The 22,501-nt window shown below is 46.0% G+C and overlaps 1 protein-coding gene across 1 annotated transcript; it reads right to left on the bottom strand.

Moving 5' to 3' along the window:
* Positions 1 to 414: 414 nt before the first annotated feature.
* On the bottom strand, positions 415 to 20,417 carry LOC117676038 (adrenodoxin-like). The gene is made up of 4 exons (XM_034435171.3): positions 20,114 to 20,417; positions 4,471 to 4,595; positions 3,003 to 3,132; positions 415 to 2,079 (listed from the first exon to the last, which is right to left on the bottom strand). The coding sequence occupies exons 1-4, from the start codon at positions 20,260 to 20,262 to the stop codon at positions 1,959 to 1,961; spliced, it is 525 nt and encodes a 174-aa protein (XP_034291062.1). The 5' UTR covers positions 20,263 to 20,417; the 3' UTR covers positions 415 to 1,958.
* Positions 20,418 to 22,501: the final 2,084 nt, after the last annotated feature.

Below are 22,501 nucleotides of genomic sequence, written 5' to 3' on the forward strand. Positions count from 1 at the left end.
ACCTCTCCCTTCTCCTGCCCTCCCCTTGCAGATTATTTGAAAGTTGATGGGGATACACTTTTTCCCTTTAACACTGACATCAAAAACAAATTCAAATGATGAAAGTAGATCCCCTCCCAAGGCAGGTCTGCAGAGTGGCCTCTATAATCAATGCGTTGTAGGACGAGGTGATTTGACTTCCAGGCGTTTGGCCAAGCCAGTTCCAACCAGCAGGGCTTCGGATTTTGGACAAGGTGGCAAACACAGGACCAACTGTGACTGTTTGGCAAACTGGGGGATGCGGGTGGAAGCGGACCCAACTACCATTTGGGTCCAGAGAGGCAAGAATTAGTATTTTTCAAATGCTTATTTGTAAATGAAGAGCATAGTTTGATGTCAAACTGCTTAAAATAATCTCTTGGGAACACTAACATAAACAGTACCAAGAAACATTTATTTAATCATCCTCAGTGAAATGTAAAGGACCTTTCTACAGCAAAGAGATGTTGATGTGATGAATAAACATTGTCAAATATAAAAACTGCATTTAAAAATAAGTGTTTAATCCAGAATTTACTATTTGATTTCTAAAGATTGCCAGTGGTATCAAGCTGTTCAGAATACATCCATTTTGATGTCCCTTTTCTCTCCTAGACTATCTAAATCTCTACAAGTTCAAGGAATTTTTTTTTAAAAAACCTGATTAATTACTGTGAGAAACAATTATCCCGGCAATTGGCAAACCTAAAGAGCAGCAGAGATTTCACAGGGAGACTCCAAAAGTGCTTCTAATATCCTGTATATAGTTTCGTATTATATAGTTTCACAAAGGTAGAAAGTCTTGACATCAGTAGTTAGTTCAATTTACAGTAGTGTAAATATACTCTGTGCAGAGCTTTAACTGCCTTCCCAGGTGATACAGATTTTCACCTACAGAAAGTTGCATCTCCCCATCTGACAATTGCTAGGTATCTTCTTGAAAGTTTTTATTTCTACCTTTCCAACAGAACAATATTTGACATGAGTAGCTGTAAAGGGGAAATTCTTCCGAATATACTTTGTGAAAATGTACAATAAAAATGCACACTGCAAAGAAATAATCCACAGTGAAAACCAGAACAATGGACTTCATAGCCAGGAACAGACCCTAACCATTCACTGCATCTCTCTAACTTCACATCTGTGGAATTCCGTGTTCTTCTTCTCCAAGGGATCAGCTCAAATGAGGATTGGCCTCCAGTCTAGAAGAGCCAAAGTTGGGCTCGGAACTTAAGCAGGACTAGACTTGGTGGAAGGGAAATCTCCAAGGGGACCACAGGGCCAGACTCGGAGATGGGTCCCGTGATCCAACCAATTGAGCTTGACTTTGTTTTCGCTGGCTCAGTTGGGGTGAGTCTTGCTCCTCCTCTGCCTCACAGAATGGCCACTGGGGGGGGGGGCGCTGCAAGTAAGAACACATCCCAGCCCATTCAAAGGGGATAAATGTAGCCCCCAACTGATGGGCTTGGACGGGCTGCTACTTTGGGACTTCACAATCTTTCTCCCATCAATTCTGTCAAGCCACAAAGAAGCTTCCTTGGAAGCGGCAGACATCTAGCAGTCTCTCTCAATCCCTCTGGCAGAAATGAGCCCCACAGAGCACCAATTTTTCATCCCTATTCAGGTGAGGCTACAGATTCTGAGCACAGAACCCCTTTCAGGAGCTGGCCTGGCACCACAGCCTAAATGGGGGCTAAAATGGGGCTGTGTTGCACATGGTTAAGTGGTTAGATGACCCAAGTGATTCTATCCATGTATAATCTGAACTAAGCGGTCATATTAAGCCACCGTATGCTTGAGTTTGTTGGGCACAGCAAGTTATATGAACTCAGAAATGGGGTTTGTTGGTTTAGGGTGTTTGCTTTCAGTCTGGAAAGTAAAGGCCTCCCCTCTTTTAACAGGGCCAGGATAATATTTGCAGGGCAGGTCATGTGCTTCGACTACTGTTTCGTTTGCTTCTCCACTTCCAGTTCTCTCCTGATGTCTGAGACATCCGTGGGCACCTGGACCGTCAGGCCGTCCATCCATTTCTTCACACACACCTGGCAACCCAGACGAGATCTGAAAAGCAGATGCAAAGATCTGGATTTGGGTGTCACTTTCCTAGCATGCAACAGCCTAATCTGTTGCCAGGTGTACCGCTGTTTGCAGTAGGACAGAAGGCCTTTGGCATCCCTTGTGAGCCCAGACCTTAGATGCAGCTCAAAATGCCACTTGAAGCTAAGGATACCATGAGAACTGACGTTGACAACCAAAATAAAAATCCAAAAGACTCTATAAAGGCCTATGGGAAATGTGGAGGCTCAGAGGTTAAGATGCTGGGCTTATCAGCAGCCCAGGTTCAAGACCCAAGCACCACGCAATGGGGTGAGTGCCCATCCTTGCCCCAGCTCTTGCCCACTTAACGATTCAAAAGCATGCAAGTGTGAGTACATCAATAGGTACCACTTTGGTGGGAAGGTAACAGCTCCCTGTGACATCATGCTGGCCATATAACCACAGAAATGTCTTCGGACAGTGCTGGCTCAATGGCCAGAGATGAGCTGCATCCCCTAGAGGTGGCAATGAGCAGCAGAGTAAAATGCGCAGGGACTCCATTTCCTTTACATTTCCCCTATAAAGGGATGCCCAAGGCAAATTGGTCCAGAAAGTAGCTGGATAAGCAAGCATTTCTCTTCTCTAGATAATTATGCTTCCACTTATGCGAGGCTGGGCAGGATCCCGTATGATGCCCTCTCAACCTTTTTTCTGGATGTGGCAAACTGACTGAGCTCATCAACATCTATGCAACAGTCACAACATGCTTGGGATTGCTCCCCAGGAGCAATCCCGAGGAGTCCTCGGAGTCAGGTAAATGAGCAACTTGCATTCTTCCCTTCATTGAAACAATGGCCAGAGTGCAGAGTTGGAAGGGGCTGAAATGCCCCCCTTCCCCCACCCTCCAATGCACTCAGAGCCAAGAAAGGGGCACCCGGGATGCTTACGTGTCAGTCAGTCCGTAGGCCAAGTCCAGCATATCCAGCTCGTCATCAGTGATCTCACCCAGTTGCTGAAACGCTGCTTTCTCAAAGATTAGATGGCAAGTGGAGCAGGCCAGGGTGCCCTCACACGCCCCTGCAGGAGAAAAGAGGCCACCGTCATTGGCAGAAGCCACGCAAGGCTCCTTCTGCGGGTTTACAGTGTTACCTACATGCTAGAAACCCAGGAGAGCAAGCAAAAATGAATAGCATCAGCTTCCCACCCTCGATTTTAGAAAGCTCCAACGACAGCAAATGGTGTCATGTGGCGAGAAAACACAGGCTGCGCCATAGAATTGATTGGACGAAGCTACGTTACATATAAGTGTAAAGATTCAGAAATAATAAATAAATTCAGAAATAAACTGGGGCTTGGTTATTCTGCCATCTGGGGAACCAAATAAGGAAGAAAGTGCTGCTTTGTATTTTATTCTTCATGTAAAAGGAGTAGATGGATGAAGCAAACTTAAGTAAATTCTTGAGTGTAAAAGATGATCATTAGGATGTGGGCATACTTTGGTGGTAGAGGCACACTTGGAGTGTGAAAAGTGTGTGGTGGGTGCACTCACAAAATAGCAGCCACATCTAGTCACAAAATGACCCCATCACCTCAGCAGGCTGATGAGAAGCATCCTTTGACCGGAAGAAGATTGAGATAGCAACAGTGGCGAATATCTGTAGCTCGGGTGTAGGAGGAGGGTGAGGGTTCATTCTCCAAGCCTGGTTTCCGAAGGTCTCGTCACCAGGCTGGGTAACATCTTCAGTGGAAGAATGAGCTGCTCAGATTATTTCAACCCTCAGAATTGAAGATTTGGGAACCCTAAAGGCTTTCCTGCCGGTAAACAGAGGCTTGGACTTTGTAGGGCCCAGCTTGCTGCCATCTCCTGGTTAATCTTCAGTATACAAGTTTAATAAATAATAATAATATCTGTGAGTAAAACCAAGTGACACAAACTTTCAAAGGCACGAAAGCCAGTCTGGTCTAATAGCACCAGACTAGAAGCTGGGAGACAGTGAGTTCTAGTTCCACCTAGGAATGCAAGCCGGCTGGGTGGTTTTGGGGCAATCACCCTCTCTCTCAGCAGAATTCACCTCAGAAGGTTTTTGTTGGGAAAATAGGAGGAGGAAGGAGTATTAGGGATGTTCTCTATCTTGAATTATTAATAAAAATAATAAAGATAGACTACAGATAAATAAATATATCTAGGCTTAGGAAGAAAATGCAGAATGTTCAAACTTTGAGTGTTAACTGGATCCAGCACTCTTGGTTCTCCTTGCTGGGCTGTCCCAGAGAAAGGAGGCGAGATCAGATCTCAGGAGGTGGGTGTTCTAGTGCCTAGACCAGTCTGTAAAACAATTTTGCCAACTGCTAAAAGAACAGATTATTGGTAACCAATAAAACCTGAAGACAGAAAGGCAGAATCTCACCACTAACCAAAGCCATCGATGTTAATGTTTTGATTTATCACAACCTCCAGCAGACTTTCCCCTTCTTTGGCGCTGACCGAGTATTTCTCTCCATCCCGATTAATAAAATGTAGCCTCACTTTGTCCGCAGAGCTGCATGGAGAGAGAAGCACAACACCCATTCAGAGGGAGCTCAGGTGCTCCCAAGTGCCAAGTGACAGTCAAAGAAGCCACAAGTAAAAATTGCCGTTCACATTGGTCAAAAGTCCAAAGCATTCTACTCTTTTGTGTCAGCTGGTTGCAACCGAGCTAAAGATGGGGAGGTGGTAAGTTATTCCTGGGCCCAGAGCTATCGAGATATCTTTACACTAGGAGTTGCACAGCCACAAGGAAGGTCTCCATCACTGGAAGTTTTCAAGAAAAGGCTGAACAGAATGGTATAGGGTCTCCTGCTTGACGGGTTGGACTAGAAGACCTCCAAGGTCCCTTCCAACCTATTCTTCTATGTCTCCAGCTTTCCTGACTGCAAAACATGGAACAACATTCCGACTTGGGCCATCAAAAGCAATGGAGCACTTTTCCATGTCCCATCCCCCATTCCTGGAATTTTCAGACCAAGAACCATTTGTGCCCTCTGAAGGGCAAAAAGCAATGATCCAGGACCCCAAAATCCATATTTTAGCTATATGTTAGACTTTGGGCATGTCCACTAGGGAATTGGGTAAGTCATATTTCTAGTGAATTACATTACACAATGTCAACTATGGTGCATCAGGAGAAATTCATGATAGGGATGCGGCTCACATGAGCTGTTTCTCGGTTTGTTTCTGCAAAAGATCTCCGCAGGGGATTCAACAGGGGTCCCTCCAAACTTGGCATTTGGCTTCTGCTATTCTCAGCTTTTGATCCATCTCTAAATTTGTAATGGCCTCATGGATATTTCTGCTTGGAAATTTCAGTATCATCAATTATGACTCATCTAATAACTCGCAAGATTTGTTTTTCTTGCCATGTACAGGTATACATCCAAATTAGATTGTTTGTTTCTCTGTGTCATATAATATAAAATAGAATATAGAATATATTCTATTGTGTGTGTCTGGACACACAAGGAATTTGTCTTGGTGCATACGCTCTCAGTGTACATAAAAGAAAAGATATGTTCATCAAGAATCATAAGGTACAACACTTAATGATAGTCATAGGGTACAAATAAGCAATCAAATCATATTAGGAAACAGTCAATATAAATTGTAAGGATACAAGCAACAAAGTTACAGTCATGCAGTCATAAGTGGGAGGAGATGGGTGTTGGGAATGATGAGAAGATTAATAGTAGTGCAGACTTAGTAAATAATTTCACAGTGTTGAGGGAATTATTTGCTTAGCAGAGTGATGGCGTTCGGGAAAAAACTGTTCTTGTGTCTAGTTGTTCTGGGGTGCAGTGCTCTATAGTGTCATTTTGAGGGCAGGAGTCGAAACAGTTTATGTCAAGGATGCGAGGGGTCTGTAAATATTTTCCCAGCCCTCTTTTTGACTCATGCAGTATACAGGTTCTCAATGGAAGGCAGGTTGGTAGCAATTGTTTTTTCTGCAGTTCTAATTATCCTCTGAAGTCCGTGTCTGTCTTGTTGGGTTGCAGAGCCAAACCAGACAGTTATAGAGGTGCAGATGACAGACTCAATATATGTGGGTATATGCATGATTATCTATCTATCTATCTATCTATCTATCTATCTATCTATCTATCTATCTATCATCTATCTATCTATCTATCTATCTATCTATCTATCTATCTCCTCTCCTGCGCGAGCTGCACTGGCTCCTGGTGGTCTTCCAGGTGTGCTTCAAGGTGTTGGTTATCACCTTTAAAGAGCTCCATGGCATAGGGCCTAGCTATCTTCGAGACCGCCTGCTGCTACCGATGGCCTCCCATCGACCTGTGCGCTCCCACAGAGAGGGCCTCCTCAGGGTGCCATCAGCCAAACAATGTAGGCTGGTGACCCCCAGGGGGAGAGCCTTCTCTGTGGGGGCACCTACCCTCTGGAATCAGTTGCCCCCAGAGATAAGGAGAATCCAAGACCTCAGTGCCTTCCGCCGTGCCCTTAAAACCCACTTTTTCCAGCAAGCCGGGCTGGCTTAGGAAGAAATTTTTTAAATGTTTAATTGGTTTGTGGTTTTTTAAATTTTTGGGCCAAATTTATATATATTTTAATTGTTTTTAATATTTGTATTTCATGTTTTTAATTCTGGCTGTGCACCGCCCTGAGTCCTCAGGGAGAAGGGCGGTATATAAATTGAAAAATAAATAAATAAATAAATAAATAAATAAATCTATCTATCTATCTATCTATCTATCTAATCTATCATCCATCTATCTATCTATCTATCTATCTATCTATCTATCTATCTATCTATCTATCTATTTATGTTGTCGTGTTTATGTAGTGTATATTGGAGGTGGTGACCCTTTGAGAGCTGTATGCTGCATTTCTTTATGTCAAAGACTATGGATCACTTTTCCCTCAGCCCCAAAAGTTCAGTGGCTACTCCTTCTTCACCTGCTGGCTGGTTTGGGATATAAAAGCAATTTCATTGCAACTCATTAATAAAGAAACTCAGAAAGTTTCTTTATTATTATTATTTCTTCTTTATTATTTCTTTGTTATCACCTATTCCATTCCTACATATAGTATGCTACAATGTTATAGGAGCACACTGTAGGATATCGTGATGGGGTGATTTTAGATTCTTCTAGCCCCTGAAGAACAATAGCTTTTCTGCCATAACTCTCTTGATGGGCCACGGTGGTCCCTCCCTTTGTCCGGGGTCCTGCTCTTTTGTGCTTGGGTCATCCCACTCCCTGGCCAAAGCACCTGGGCTCTTTGAGTGTGTGTATAGGGGGGTGACTTCCTTTCCATGGCCCCTTCCAACCATGCTGTTCCCGGTTCTACTTTTCTCCATGTAGCAGAGCTTTCTGTATCTTGCACTTTCAGTCCAAGTGTTCCAAGAAGAGAGAGGAGGTCCCAGCCTAAGCCAGGCCTGCGTGGGCGTTGCTCTGCTTCCCAATGGCTCTGCTCATGCTCCTCAAAGAAATATTATATTTTCCTTTGTTTCCTCTCCTCTGTATCTCAGTGTCAGGCTATAAATCCCAGCAGTCCCCCCTCAGGGAAACCCTTTCTTTCCACATCGAAGGCAGGCGGCATTTCTGAGTTTGCAGGCTGTTCCTGCAGGTTGTAGGTGGTTCCCGCCACAGCTCACACATACAGTTTGGGTTGCTATTTTGTCACTAGTGCAGCTTTTCTTGGTAGCTGACTTGAGGTGGTGGATGTCATCATCCTTGTCCGTCCCGTCCTCAACATCCAAGTCTTCGTGATGAATCGTGTCAGGTTTGATAGGTGTGGATGGGCTGTTTGCCTGCTGAATCTCAGTCGTGGATTTGTTTGACAGTTCGGCAGCATGGGCTTCGACTAATGCTGTCTGTAGAGTTATCTCCATCTTGGCCAGTAAGTGGTGCTGTAGTCGGAGATCTCTTACTCCGCAGACTAGCCTATCGAGCAGGGCATCGTCAAGGTCTCTGAATTCGCAATAGAGAGCCGCAGATCTTAGTGCCGCTATGAACTGACTATTCACCTTTGTTCTGGTTTCTGTGGTAAAAAGCATGGTGGGGGGCGATTCTGGATGGCATTGGTGCATAATGGCTCCTAAGCCTGGCCATTAAGGTCTCCCAAGGCACAGAATGTATTGTTTGGGGAGCTAACAGAGTCCTAGCTATTTCAAACATCTCTGTCCCGTAAAATGTTAAAAAATATGCCTTTTTCCTGTTGCCAGAGATGTCTACACAGTCATTGGCTACCAAAAAACACTCAAACACTCTGTCTATGTAGGAGTCCCACGACTCAGAAGTTGGGCTGAAAGCAGCGAAAGTGTTTAATGCAGCCATTCTTAGCAGACTGAGGCGACTCAAACGGCTGTGTCTGAGGCAATTGTATGGTAGCACGACCTCTCGTTGTCTATGAATTCAGCTCAATCTAGTGACAGCTCTTAGTGACGGTTACTAGCCCGGGTCTAGCACCTCAGTCTGGGAAACAATCCCATCCTCGTCGCCAGTTGATCAGTACCAAGAACAGCGGCAGACAGACTGAGGTGAGACAATAGGCTAAAATCAACTGTTTATTTATGCTAACAGAGATTGCTAACAGGCAGCTGCTCCACTGACAACAACTGTGAGGTTTTCTCCATCTGACAGCGCTTTTATACTCAGCTGTCAGACAGGGCAGCCAATCAGAATGCTTCTCGGTTCCTGCTAGTGGAGCGGACCTCAGTGAGGACAGCAAAACACAGCAATACGAGCCCATTTTTGCAAAAAACGGGGCATTTTTGCCCTCCCCAGCCCACAGCAGCACTCTGCAGGTCTCCCAAAGCCTCTGTGCACCCCATTTTTGTGAAAAACAGGCCCATTTTTTGCCCATTTTTTAAAAAACGGGGGTGTTTTTGGCCTCCCCAGCCCAGGGGAACACTCTGCAGGCCTCCCAAAGCCTCTGCGCATCCTGTTTTTGTGGAAAACGGGCCCATTTTTTGCAAAAATGGGATCCCTGGGGTGGGGCTTTGGTGTATATGACGCACCAACATTTCCACCCTCTTTTAGGGGGGAAAAAGTGTGTCTTATATGCCGAAAAGTATGGGTAATTGCAAAACATTTGGGATGGCAGCAGTTTTTTTTTTATTTCGCTTTGCTGCCATCTAGTGGTCATTCAGATCTGTGCAGCCTAAGTCTGCTTGTCCTGAACTTCCAAAATGCCCTTTCTTACTACAGAGTCCTGGGAGAAGCCTGGGAGATTACAATGGAAATGGAGAGTGCTGCCTTCTAGTCTTGATTTATCATTTCTGGCAGGAACAAAAAGCCTTAGTTTAGGATGGAGCAATGTTGACCTAAGCAGGGACTGAAACTGCCACACCATCTTTACTTACAAGAAAGATCTTTCCTCAAATGATGATCTTGAGAATGGAGTCAGCCCTTGGGGACTGTAGAAAACACTCAGATGCCTGGGGACCCAAGAGCTTCTCTGCAGCTCAAGGAAGCATACTCCTTGCATGCAAAAAGGGGCAGGCGACAGGGTTGAGCAAACTTACAACAACTTTCTTCCAGACTTAATACCCAGGATAGGGGAAAAGGGGGTAAAGGAGTCCCTGCAGATTTTATTCTGGTAGCCGTTGCCAACTCTAGGCCGCCTGCTGCTCATTTCCGTTTCAAGGCCATGGAGCCAGCGCGGTCCGAAGACATTTCCGTAGTCACGTGGCCAGCATGACATCACGGAGTGCTGTTAGGTTCCCACTCGAGTGGTATTTATTTACCAGCATTGGCATGCTTCCTGTTAGGTTGGCAGGAGCTGGCATGAAGGTGGGGGCTCACCCCCATCGCGTGGCATTCAGGTCTTGAACTTGGGCTGCCGGCTTTCCAGCTGACAAGCCCAGCTCTTAACCACTTAGCCACCACGGTGCCCTATTTAGCCTAGAAGGAAGAAAAATTTTAAAAAATAATTTAATTAATTCAATTTATATGCCGCTCCTCTCCGAAGACTCAGGGCGGCTTGCAAAAATCCTTGCAAGCATTGATCATCCCATGGAATGGTTAGACTGCACCTCCCAAAATGCCAAGCCTGCTGGGAGATGGAATTCTGGGAATTGTAGTCTGAAAACAGCTAGTCTGGGGAGCTTGCCATGGCATTCAAACTGCACTTTAGAGTACAGGCTTCTGACGGTGTTGTTTTAAACCATCATATGCTGATACCACATTCAAATTTAAGTTTTGATCATGTACTTGTGAATATTGTGTTTGCCTATTGCTTTGGGAACTTTTGAAGGAGAAACATATGAATGTAACACTGAAATATCTTTCCATTTGAATGTGTGAGTGTTTTTTTTAAAAAAAGAATTGCATACAGGGGCTAAAATGAGGCTGCTGACATTTAGTGTTGTGGTCCGCTAACAGCCTGCAGAGTTGGAAGCGGAGTCGGACAGTGAGGAGGCTGAGGAAGAACATGGGCCAGTCCTGGATGCTGGGGAAGGCCCGGATGAGGGCTCTGCGTCGGAGGCAGAGATGGGGCCAGGGCCATCTGGGAGTGATGTGCGCACTCTGGAGTCTCCAGAGGCTGACAGCAGAGAGGCAGAGGAATAGGAGGAGCCTGTTCCTAGTGCACGCATGAGAAGAGCTGCCAGAAGGCAAGAGCAGCTAAAGCAAAAAGGACGACTCGGGAGTAAGGCCAAGAGATGATTGGCCCCTCCCATAAGGCTTAAAAGACCTGCAAGGCTCTTGGGCTCTTTGTCGGAAAACAACGTTGATAGATTTGTTTCTTCTCTTGCTGCATTTATTTCTTTTCAGCATCTCCTGCTTCTGAATTCTTCTGAAGGCAGAAGAATTGTGTTATGAAGAATTTGTTTTGAATTAGTTTGGACTACGCGGAGAATGAGTTAATTCTCAGCTGTTCTGATAAAATCTGTTCATTTAGAACTGATTGTGTCTGATAATACATACTTGGGCCTAGGTCACAACAACAACCTCATAATTCGTTAGTCTGAGAGTTGGTTACTGATTTGGGATCACACCATTAATTTCATCATAAATCAAGCTTTGATCCTTGTCCAAAATTTCAACCACTGTATGATTATACCTTGTGAGTTGTATGGACCATCCATTTGCCCATCTGTTGTTTGCAAAAAATGAGCAAACAAGGGAGGAAAATCTCTTATAATGTTTGCTCTGGTAAGAAGCGTTTTGTTTTAAGTTTGCTAAAGAGCAGATGGAGCATATGGATATAAAGTATTTAGCTCTATTTAAACAGTTCATCTTGCAACTGATCATAGAAATCTACATGAAACCGTTGGGGGAGATCATCCGACGATACCAGTATGCTGATGATACCCAGCTGTATATCTTCATCCCGCATCATTTCAGTGAAGCAGTGGATGTGATGTGCCAGTGCCTGGAGGCTGTGAGAACCTGGATGGGAGTCAACAGGCTCAGACTTAACCCAGATAAGACTGAGTGGCTGTGGGTATTGCCTCCCAAGGACCATGTCGATTGTCCATCCTTAGCCCTGAGGTGGGGGAGAAGCTGTCCCCCTCAGAACGGGTTCGCAATTTGGGTGTCCTTGACCCACAGCTGAGATTAGAGCAACACCTGGCAGCTGTGGCTAAGGGGACCTTTATACAGGTTCACCTTGTACACCAATTGCGACCCTACCTGGATCAGGAGGCTCTTCTCACAATCACTCATGCCCTTGTCACTTCATGGTTGGATTATTGCAATGCGCTCTACATGGGGCTACCCCTGAAAAGTGTTCGGAGACTACAGTTGGTCCAGAATGCAGCCGCTTGAGCGGTCGTGGGTGCACCTAGGTACTCCCACATTACACCAATCCTCCGTGAGCTGCACTGGCTTCCTATCGGTCTCCGGTCACAATTCAAGGTGTTGGTTATTACCTTTAAAGCCCTATATATATTTTTTAAATTAGATTTATATGCCGCCGTTCTCCGAAGACTCAGGGCGGCTTACAATGCGTTAAGCAATAGCCTTCATACTTTTGTATATTTTATACAAAGTCAGCTTATTGCCCCCACAAACTGGGTCCTCAATTTACCTACCTTAGAAAGGATGGAAGGCTGAGTCAACCTTGAGCCTGGGGAGATTCGAACTTGCAATAATTGCAGACAGCTGAATGTTAATAACAGGCTTTTAGTCTGTTGAGCTATCCAGGCTCTTCCTTAGGCTTAGGGCCAGGTTATCTTCGAGAACATCTTCTACCTCATAGCTCCCAACGACCGGTAAGATCCCACAGAGTTGGCCTCCTCCGGGTCCTGTCAGCTAAACAATGTCGGCTGGCGGGTCCGCGGGGGAGGGCCTTCTCTGTGGCTGCCCTGGTTCTCTGGAATCAGCTACCTCCTGAGGCCCGGACCGCTCCCACCCTACTGGCCTTGCGGAAAATGGTGAAGACCTGGCTTTTCCAGCAGGCTTGGGGCCGTTGATCTCACCACTGCGATCTTGCAAGATCCGGCCATGAGTGGTGTGTATGGGTTTTTTTAACATCTTTTATTGTATATTGTTTATACTGTCTTTGTTGTAAGCTGCCCAGAGTCCTCGGAGAGTTGGGCGGCATAGAAATATGAAAAATAAATAAATAAACAAACAAATAAATAAATAAATAAATAAAATTAAGTTTAGTGCTTGCTAGGTGCAAATCACATAGCTCCATGATGGCAAACCTATGGCACGTGTGCCAAAAGTGGCAGACAGAGCCAACTCTTTGGGCATGCAAGCCATCGCCCATTGCGTTTCCAGGTTCCAGCGCTCTGGCCAGCTGGTCTTCATGGACACGGGAGCTCCGGAAACTGGAAGAGAATGTGCACCAGGCAGCTGCTCTTCTGGTTTCTGATGCACGCATGTGCACCGGCCAGCTGGTCTTCGTGTGCGCGTGTGCATGCACATGCACACCAGAAACCAGAAGACCAGGTGGCCGGTGCGCATGTGTGCACCAGGAAGATGATCTTCCAGTTTCCGGTGCATGTATGCGCATGGGCTAGCTGGCCTTCATGTGTGCATGCACACCAGAGACCGGAAGAGCGCATGTGCATGCCAGAAACCAGAAAAGCAGCCGCTTGGCATGCATGTGCGTGCATGTGCACCAGCCACCTGGTCTTCCGGTTTTCGGCATGGGTGCGCTCATGCACGCACGCACGCTCCTGTTTCAGCACTCGGTGCTGAAAAGGTTCGCCAACGCGAACAGGAGGTTGGACTAGAAGACCTCCAAGGCCCCTTTCAGCTCTATCCTGATTGGTTGAATTTAGCTCTGATACTGACATGAGGGCAAAATGGCTCAGAGCCAAAGAAAGGCCAGCTGAGCTCCCATGGGAAACTCCTTTGCTGGGATTGTGTTGCAGGGAAGTAGATGGAAAAGACCATCTTCTATCTTTTCTGAACTTTAACCTGCTCTCCCACCTACCTGTTCACTCTTGTCAGAGGACTCTGTATAGGTGGGATGCCTAACCAGACACCCAAGGCCAAAAGTGACCCCCACCTAAAGGCTGAAAGGGGAGCGGTCCCCTCCCCAGGGTGTCCCCAATCTGTTGCTGAAAATGGGAGAGAAGGATAACACACACACACACATACACACTTTCTAAGCCATGACTACTTAACCATGGTATATTTGAAAGAACCCAATGGGGCTGGGTCACAGAACATACTAAGCAAACCCTTAATTATTAGTTTCTGCAGTTATAAATCAGAGCATTTTGCAGTTTGTTTGGTTTTTGGTTTAATGTGAAATGTGAACAATTGTAGCTTCTATAGTAAATCATGATTCAAACAAACCATGGCTTATTGCAATGACAGTTCAGACTCAACACTACTGCACAGCAGCAGTTACAGATGGAGCGGATGGGAAAATCAAACTTGGGAAGGCAAAGTGTTGCCTTGGGAAAATGGAATGGAAGCTGTGGGTTAAAAGTCCTTGACGTCAGCAGCCATTCTGGGGACGCTTTAGAAGGGTTCCCTTCAAGGTTTGTTTTCAAGATAAATTGCCCGGCCTTGGGGTGGCTCCCGCCTTGCCTTCCTCAGTTCCTCAGCAGATGCGGCCTTGGGAAGGACCGTCCTGAGCTGCTCACTTACAAGTCCTCACAGGCTCTAGCGTTGCTTTGCTGCCCTTTTGGTGATTGTGCGAGGTTTGTGATCTGACAAGCCAACAAAGTTTTCGTCCCCCTCAGGGCTTGTGAACCCTGAGGAAGTCCCAAGAGAGGCTTTTCTGGGCCCGGGTAAGCCAAGAGAAGCACATTTATCAGTTGCCTGGTGTGCAGGTTTCTGTCCCTGGAATTCTATCCTAATTTTCTTCAGAAGGTCAAGATGATGAAGGTAGCTCTTCCTCCTCCTCCCAGAACAACCCTCACTCTGGGCTCAAAGTCATTCTGGGAAATTCTGGGGCTGAGGCCTCTCTTAAAGCAGGTCCTCTCTCTTGCTAGACCTTCACTTTCAGGACGCCCCACCCTGGTTCTCCAAAATGTTTTGCCAGCAATGAAGAAAGGACTTTGGACAGGCCATTGTTCAGAGCCTGATGGAGCTGGAAAGCCAAACCTTGAGCAGAAGAAGGAAAGAAGAAGGGAAAAAGATCTGGGGATACAAGAACAAGGGGCAAAGTTTGTATTTTAGATGGGGGGGTGGAAATGCAGATGTTGAGCCAATCTAGCCAAGGGAATATCATCATCTACACAAGGAATTAATCCTTATTTAGATTCGAATAGCAATAGCACTTATATACTGTTCCATCGTGTTTTACAGCCCTCTCTAAGCAGTTTATAGGGTCACCATTCCCCGCCCCCCCAACAACCTGGGTTTTACTGACCTTGGAAGGATGGAAGGCTTGAACTCCTGGCTGTGGGCAGAGTTAGCCTGCAATACTGCATTCTAACCACTGCGCCACCAGGGCTCCTGGTCAAATGCAATGCTGCCCTTCAAGTGAATGAGTTCCCCCCCACACACACACATTTGGCTCTGTGTAGCAATTTATTTATTTATTTATTTATTTATTTATTTATTTATTTATTTATTATTGCGATTTATATGCCGCCTTTCTCCCTAGGGACTCAAGGCGGCTTACAAAATGACAAATTCCAATAAAAATCACAATGAAAAAAATTAAAATCAACAACCCTATGCATCATAAGGCAAATAAGACCCTTATTAACTTGGTCATCCTTATGATGGGACACCACTCAGACTAGGTTGTTTATGACAAGAAGCATCACTGAATAAATCAGTGAGGAAATTGGTCATAATCATTCTTTAAGGCCCACTTGGATGTGCCTTTGGAGAAAGTTCATCTCAATGCTACCCATGAATTCCAGAAACCACCGGTGGAGAAGAGCCACTGGTAAAGGATATTAAATAGAAGAATGTGATGCATCGTAGGTACAATGTGGACAACCATCTTTATTTTGAGTTTGGTGACATATTTTCATTTTTCCTTCCTATTAAGAAACATTTAGAAGTCTAGAACTAATTCTGAGCTAACCAGCTTATTTTATATCCTTGTTTACTCTGAATAAAGAAGGGTGATGGGGTGTGTGGCATCTTCCTGGAGTTTCAAAGCTTTTCCTGCTGTAAAAGTCTCAGACTTTCCATTCCCAGCCCAGAGTCGTGTCCCAGCCAGTCAAGGTCTCACAGTCTTCTGACCACAGCAGGACCATGAAGCGATGGTGCCAGGTTTTGATTAAAAACAACAACAACTGTGGGGCTTTTGTTCGCGGGGAGCTTCTGCACAGGACCTACCGCTGGGCACTATGGAAAACCTGGCCATCCCCGGGGAGGCGGGGGTCTCTGCTGTCCTTATTAAGGATCCTATTAGATCTCTCAGCGGCTATTAATACCATCGACCATGGTATCATGCTGCGCCGGTTAGACAGGTTAGAAGTGGGAGGCACCGTGTTGCGGTCGTTCTCCTCCTTTCTCTCTGACTGGTCGCAGTTTGTGTTGACAGGGGGCCAGAGGTTGACCTCGAGGCGCCTCATATGTAGGGTGCCGCAAAGGTCAGTCCCCTCACCCCTTCTGTTCAACATTTATGTGAAGCCGCTGGGTGAGATCATCTGTGGTTTCGGGGTGCAGTTCCACCAGTACGCTGATGACACCCAGCTGTACATCTCCACCCCAGACCACCCCAATGATGCCCTTGGTGTGATGTCCCAGTGTCTGGAGGCTGTGCAGATCTGGATGGGGAGAAACAGGCCCAAGCTCAACCCATCCAAGACCGAGTGGCTGTGGCTTCCGGTGTCCCGATATAGTCAGTTGGTGCCATCTCTGACTTTTGAGGGCGAGTTGCTGGCCCCCACGGAGAGGGCTTGCAACTTAGATGTCCTCCTGGATGCACGGCTGTCCTTGGAAGACCATGTGACAGCCGTGGCCAGGGGGGCTTTTTATCAGGTTCGCCTGATCGGCCAATTGCGTCCCTTTCTGGATCGGGACTCCCTACGCACGGTCACTCATGCCCTCATCACTTCCCGCCTGGACTATTGTAATGCTCTCTACATGGGGCTCCCCTTGAGGAGCACCCGGAGGCTCCAACTGGTCCAGAATGCGGCCGCACGGGTCTTGCCGCTCCCATGTAACACCCCTCCTGCACGAGCTGCACTGGCTCCTGGTGGTCCTCTGGGTGCGATTCAAGATATTGGTTACCATCTTCAGAGCGCTCCATGGCTTAGGATCTGGATATTTACAAGACCGTCTGCTGCCACCAATAACCTCCCACCGGCCAATTTGCTCCCACAGAGAGGGGCTCCTTCGGGTGCCATCGGCCAAGCAATGTTGGCTGGCGACCCCCTTCTCTGTGGGGGCTCCTGCTCTCTGGAATGAATTGCCCCCCAAGATGCGGAGGATTCCCGACTTACGCACTTTCCGCCGGGCCCTCAACACGCTTTTATTCCAACAAGCCGGGCTGGCCTAATTTTTAAATTTTTTAATTGTTAACTCTTAATTTTTAAATGTCCAAAACGGGTAGTTTTATTTTAATTAGATGTGGGCCAAACTATTTAATATTTTTAAATTGTTTTTACATTTTATATTTGTGTGTTTTATGCTGGCTGTAAACCACCCTGAGTCCCTTTGGGAGAAGGGTGGTATATAAATTTAATTAATTAATTAATCAATCAATCAATCAAATAAATAAATAAATAAATAAATAAATAAATAAATAAATAAATAAATAAATAAATAAGGAGCTCCTCGCAGCTTCTAAGCGATCTGGGAATCTGGCTGGATGTGTCTGCTTTTTATGTTATGCCTTTACATCTGTTTGCTCGACCTAATAATAAATCTTAAAATCCCTTTATTTACTGTCTCTGGATCCAAAGGGACCACTTGCCTGGGCCCCCGATCCCTGCGCTGACATTGGCAAAACCCGTGATGGGTCCGAGGCAATGCATGGCTGTCTTAAGGGCTTAAAATGGGCTCTGGAAGGGCTGTTTTTCTGAAGAGCAGAAGGAGCTCCTGCCAGGCCACCACCTGCCACCGCACCCTGTTTACATGGGCAGCCTTTTGGCTGGACCTCCGATCCCAGCCCTTAGCAATTAGGAACTGTGCAAGCAGCAGTTTGTTGAACAGGACAGGCAGGAGAAGTGGGGCGGGGGGGTGGGAGGGCAGCGATTCCTGCTCTCACTATACTTATTTTAGGATTCTGCTGCTACCTGATTATTTGTAACATGACGCTCTCCAATTCTTACTGTGATAATTCTGTGGCTATTTTGGCCTATTTCTCAGAGGTCTCTTTCGGTTGGCTACCTCAGGCACCCCCCTTTTAAGGCCTTTGCTGTAGTATGTCTTGGTAATATAGAACAATGTGGATTAGACAGCATCACCAGCAGATGGATTCACAACTGGCTGACCAACCACACTCAATGTGGTGTGCAGTCCTCAATGGAAGTACTACATCTATATGGAAAGAAGCATGCCACGGGGTACCCCAAAGTTCTGTCTTAGGCCACAACACTTCAACAGAACAGAACAGAACAGAACAGAACAGAACAGAACAGGATAACAAAGTTGGAAGGGAACTTGGAGATCTTCTAGTCCAACCCCTTGCTCATGCAAACAACTTTATAATATTTCAGACAAATTATTGCCCAATTTCTTCTTAAAATCTTCCAGTATTGGAATATTCACAACTTCTGCAAGCAAGTTGTTCCACCGATTAATTGTTCTCACTGTCAGGAAGTTTCTTCTTAGTTCTAGGCTGCTTCTCTCCTTACTTAGTTTCCATCCATTGCTTCTTGTCCTGCCTTCAGGTGCTTTGGAGAATAGGTTGTTTCCCTCTTCTTTGTGGCAATCCCTTAAATACTAGAACACTGCTATCATGTCTCCCCTAGTCCTTCTTTTCACTAGAGTAGACATACCCAATTCCTGTAACTGTTCTTTATAGGCTTTAGCCTCCATTCCCCGAATTATCTTTGTTGCCCTCACTCTTTCAGTATCTCAAATCTCAACATCTTTTTTACATTGTGGTGATCAAAGTGGATGGAGCATTCCAAGTGGGGTCTTAGCAAGATCTTATAAAATGATATTAACATTTCATGTGAACTTGATTCTGTCCTTCTGTTAATGTAGTCTAAGACTGCATTGGCTTTTTTTGGTGGCTGCAGCACACAGCTAGCTCATATCTAAGTGATTGTCCACTAGGACTCCACAATCCCTCTCACAATTACTAGTATTGAGTCAAGTTTCCTATAGTTCCTACCTATTGTGCTAGGTACCACCGATATTATACCTGTGCATTTGGTTTTTCTTGCCTAACAAGCTGGAGGGAATTGCTAACACTTTGGGAGACAGACTCCAGACTCAGAAAGATCTTCACAGACTTGAGCATTGGGCCCTATCCAGCAAGATCCCTGGTGAGAAAAGTAAGGTCCTATACTTAGGAAAAACCAGGTATGCATAGGTAGCACCTGGATCCATAGTAGTAATTATATTACTAGTGGACAGTCACTTAAATATGAACCAGCCGTGTGCTGCAGCTGCCAAAAAAGCCAACACAGCCAAGGATGCATAGATATAGGGACAGCATCAAGTTCACGAAAATTGACAGCACTGCTTCATATTATACTAGTGAGCCCACTTTTGGAATCCTGCATCCAGTTCTGATCACCACAATACAAAAAAAGATGTTGAGATTCTAAAAAAGAGTGCAAAGAAGAGCAAGGAAGATGATAAGGAGTCTGGAGGCTAAATTGTATGATGCAGAGTTGAGGGAGCTGGGAATGGAGACTAGATTAGGGGGAACACATTAATGACAGTTGAGGGGCTGCCACAAAGAAGAGGCAACTAATTTATTCTCCAAAGCACCTGAAGGCAGGAAAAGAAACCATGGACAGAAATGAATCAAGGAGAGATTAGAAAGGAGAGAAACTTCCTAACAGTGAGAACAGTGAGGCAAGTGGAAAGCTTTGCCTCCAGAAGTTGTGGGGGCTCCATCGCTGGAGGCTGGACAGCAGGTGGACTCCAAGGTCCCTTCCACCCCTAGGAATCTATGATTCTACGCAGTGAGACAACCCCTCTTCCCAGTTTTGGTTGGGCAAGCAGAGAAAATCCTTTCCTGAGTTTTCACGGACATTATCTGTGGCTTACATAGAGTGAGGTTTTTTTCAGAAGCCTTCCTTACGGCATTTTCACAGCTCTCGGCTTTATAGCATCCTAACGGTTTTAAGCAGCCTTGGTGGGAGGGGGAGGTCCTGAGGGGCCAAGATAATAAAGAGGAAGGAGAGCCTCCGGTAACTCCAGCTAGCAGCAGCTGGGAGGGCAGAAGGTCTGACCAAGAGTCCTGCGGAGGCTGGAGCTAAGGAGGTGCAGCCCCAGCAGGGTTCAAGACACCCATCCCCGGACCTCTGTGGCTGACCAAGTGCCTCAGCATCTCCCCCCACCCCCCCACCCCCCCATTTTGCGGCGCCTCAGAAAGAAGAAGAAGAAGAAGAAGAAGAAGAAGAAGAAGAAGAAGAAGAAGAAGAAGAAGAAAGGAAGGACGGAAGGAAGGAAGGAAGGAAGGAAGGAAGGAAGGAAGGAAGAAAGAAAGAAAGAAAGAAAGAAAGAAAGAAAGAAAGAAAGAAAGAAAGAAAGAAAGAAAGAAAGGTATGATGATCCTTACCCCTGGTCTGTGCTTTCTGGCTTCGGGCTGTCACTGAAGCATCTCCCCAGCTCCAAGTTGCCCGCTGTCAGCCCGGGACGTCCCCTCCCCACAGCTGCGTGTCCAGAGGTGCCAAGGCGGAGAAGTTTGGCAATGCGCTGAGCCAGCATGTTGTATTGTGTTGTGTTGCGTGGCTGCTGAGCTTCTAGGTTTGCAGAACAGATACCCGCGGCTGAAGAAATATAAGGCCAGGGCCAAGGGGGCTGAGCTGCCACGAGCGCCCGGTGAGGAGGGTGGGAGGGAGTCCCATCAGCCCAGCCCAGCCCAGCCCATGAAGGGGGAGTTGCTGGGGAGGAGGAGGAGGAGGGAAGCCAACCACAGCCTCCTGGGGCAGAATGGCTTTGGCTTATGGGCAGCACCATCTCTCCTCTTCTGTTCTCGCTCTCTGGGGGATTACAAGCAGGGCAACAGGCCTATTTCCTTTTTTTTTTTTTTAATTTTTTATTGTATTTTTATTGTTAAAGAATAACAGGAAAAAAAAACAATACAAAAATCAGTAGTAAAGAAAGAAAAAAATCCCCCCCCCCAACGTGCTATACAAATGGAAAGAAAGTTTTAGGAAATTAAAGTCTTCAATTCTTCCAGAAATCTCTTTGATAAGATACTGGCGCTGATTCATCCTATCTTCCAAGTGCAAAGTCCACAAATGTTCCAAGTGTCCAAATGTTCCAAGTGTTCCAAAAAACATTCTCTTTGTATATACCACTTCTAATTTTGATATCACAAGTCAATTTATCGTTTAATGCAAATTTCCATGTTTCATTATACCATTCTTCTAATTTTAAATCAACATTTAATTTCCAATATCTAGCAATTATAATTCTCCCCATTATAACCAAAATCCTCACCAATTCTCTTTCTCCAGTTGTTAATGTTGTTTCATTCAATATTAATAATAATATGGTTTCCGATTTCAATTTGACCCTCTTCTTAATCATTTTAAATATTTCATTTTCTATCCTAGACCAAAAAAGTTCAACCCCATTACATTTACACCACATATGAGCATATGTCCCAAGTTCCACTTTACATCTCCAACACATTTTATCCACTTTATTATCCATTTGAAAAAGTCTTATTGGGGTCAGATACCACTTCCAAATAACTTTATAATTATAATTAAAAAAACAAAAAACCAACAGGCCTATTTCCACCAAAAAAGACAGATAGAAAAAGGGAATGTGCTTTCTTTAACAGAAGGATTTATGACCCTTCCTTCCTTCCTTCCTCCCTCCCTCCCTCCTTCAGCTGGTCAGAGGAGTGCCCATGAGCATATGCAGAGCACATACAGGAAGCATTCAATTACCAAGGACAATCCATACTAAACATACAGAAGAAAGACTTTGCCTGTGGATGCTCAGAAAATGAAGACAATATTACAGTATGGAAGGAAATCCTGGAGGGCTGTTGTTAGGGGCACTAGCAAGCCAAGCAGCCATTTAAACTTGCCAAATATGGTGCTCTGGCTGACATTTTAGGACTTGCCAGGAGGTAGAGACACACAGTTGTGTAACTCCATCCCTAAAGAGGCAGGGCTTGAGAGGGGAAGCAAGGAAGGCTTCCTCCTCCTGGGGGAATCTTAGGCCAAAGAGCTTATGTGTTCCCCAGCAGCCAATGCAGGAGGGGCACCAAACACGGGCTGGGCTGCTTGCCCCCCTCCCGGGTGGCCTTGCCTGGGGCAGAAATCTGCACAAGGGAGGAGGGGAGGTTTTGAGCAGGGAGGTGCAGCTGTGTCTGTGCAGCAGTTCCGTATTCCCCTTGGCTTCCTGCACGCCTTTCAAAGCCTTTCTCGGAACGGTTGCTGTGGCAGGAGGAGATGTCCGCTCTCACAAGCTCTCGGGAGCTCCTTGAACTCAGGCAGAGCAGCGGTTCTTCCTCAAGGCTGCATCAATGCCGTTTCTCCTGCCCTTGAGTTGCCAGAAAAATATGGGAGTGTAAATATGTGACTCCCACAGCTGAGCTCTCCTGGGCCTCAGCAACAAGGCCGAGGGGTGGTTCAGGAATAGGGGTGGGTAGGTGGTGTGGAATCAAGATGGGAGCAGCAGCCATGTGATCAGGGCTCTGTCCCTTCGCCTCCTCCTCCTCCTCCTCCTGCTCCTTCTTTTGCATGCCTCACAAGTAGTGCTGCCCTTGGGGACCTTGTCAGGCCAGCTTCCTTCATGTTGTGGTTCCCTCCCACACAGCGCACGCACACACACACACACACACACACACACACACACACGATGCCCAGAAGGTCAACCACCCTCTTGCTCCCTCTAGTGGGGTGGGCAGGATTGGTCTAAAGCAGGGCTGTCAAACTTGCAGCCTATGGCCCAGATGCGTCACGCACTGGCCACACCCGGTTTA

Source organism: Pantherophis guttatus, chromosome 12, assembly GCF_059756535.1.
Source record: "Pantherophis guttatus breed Tessera chromosome 12, ASM5975653v1, whole genome shotgun sequence".
Lineage (NCBI taxonomy): Eukaryota > Metazoa > Chordata > Lepidosauria > Squamata > Colubridae > Pantherophis > Pantherophis guttatus.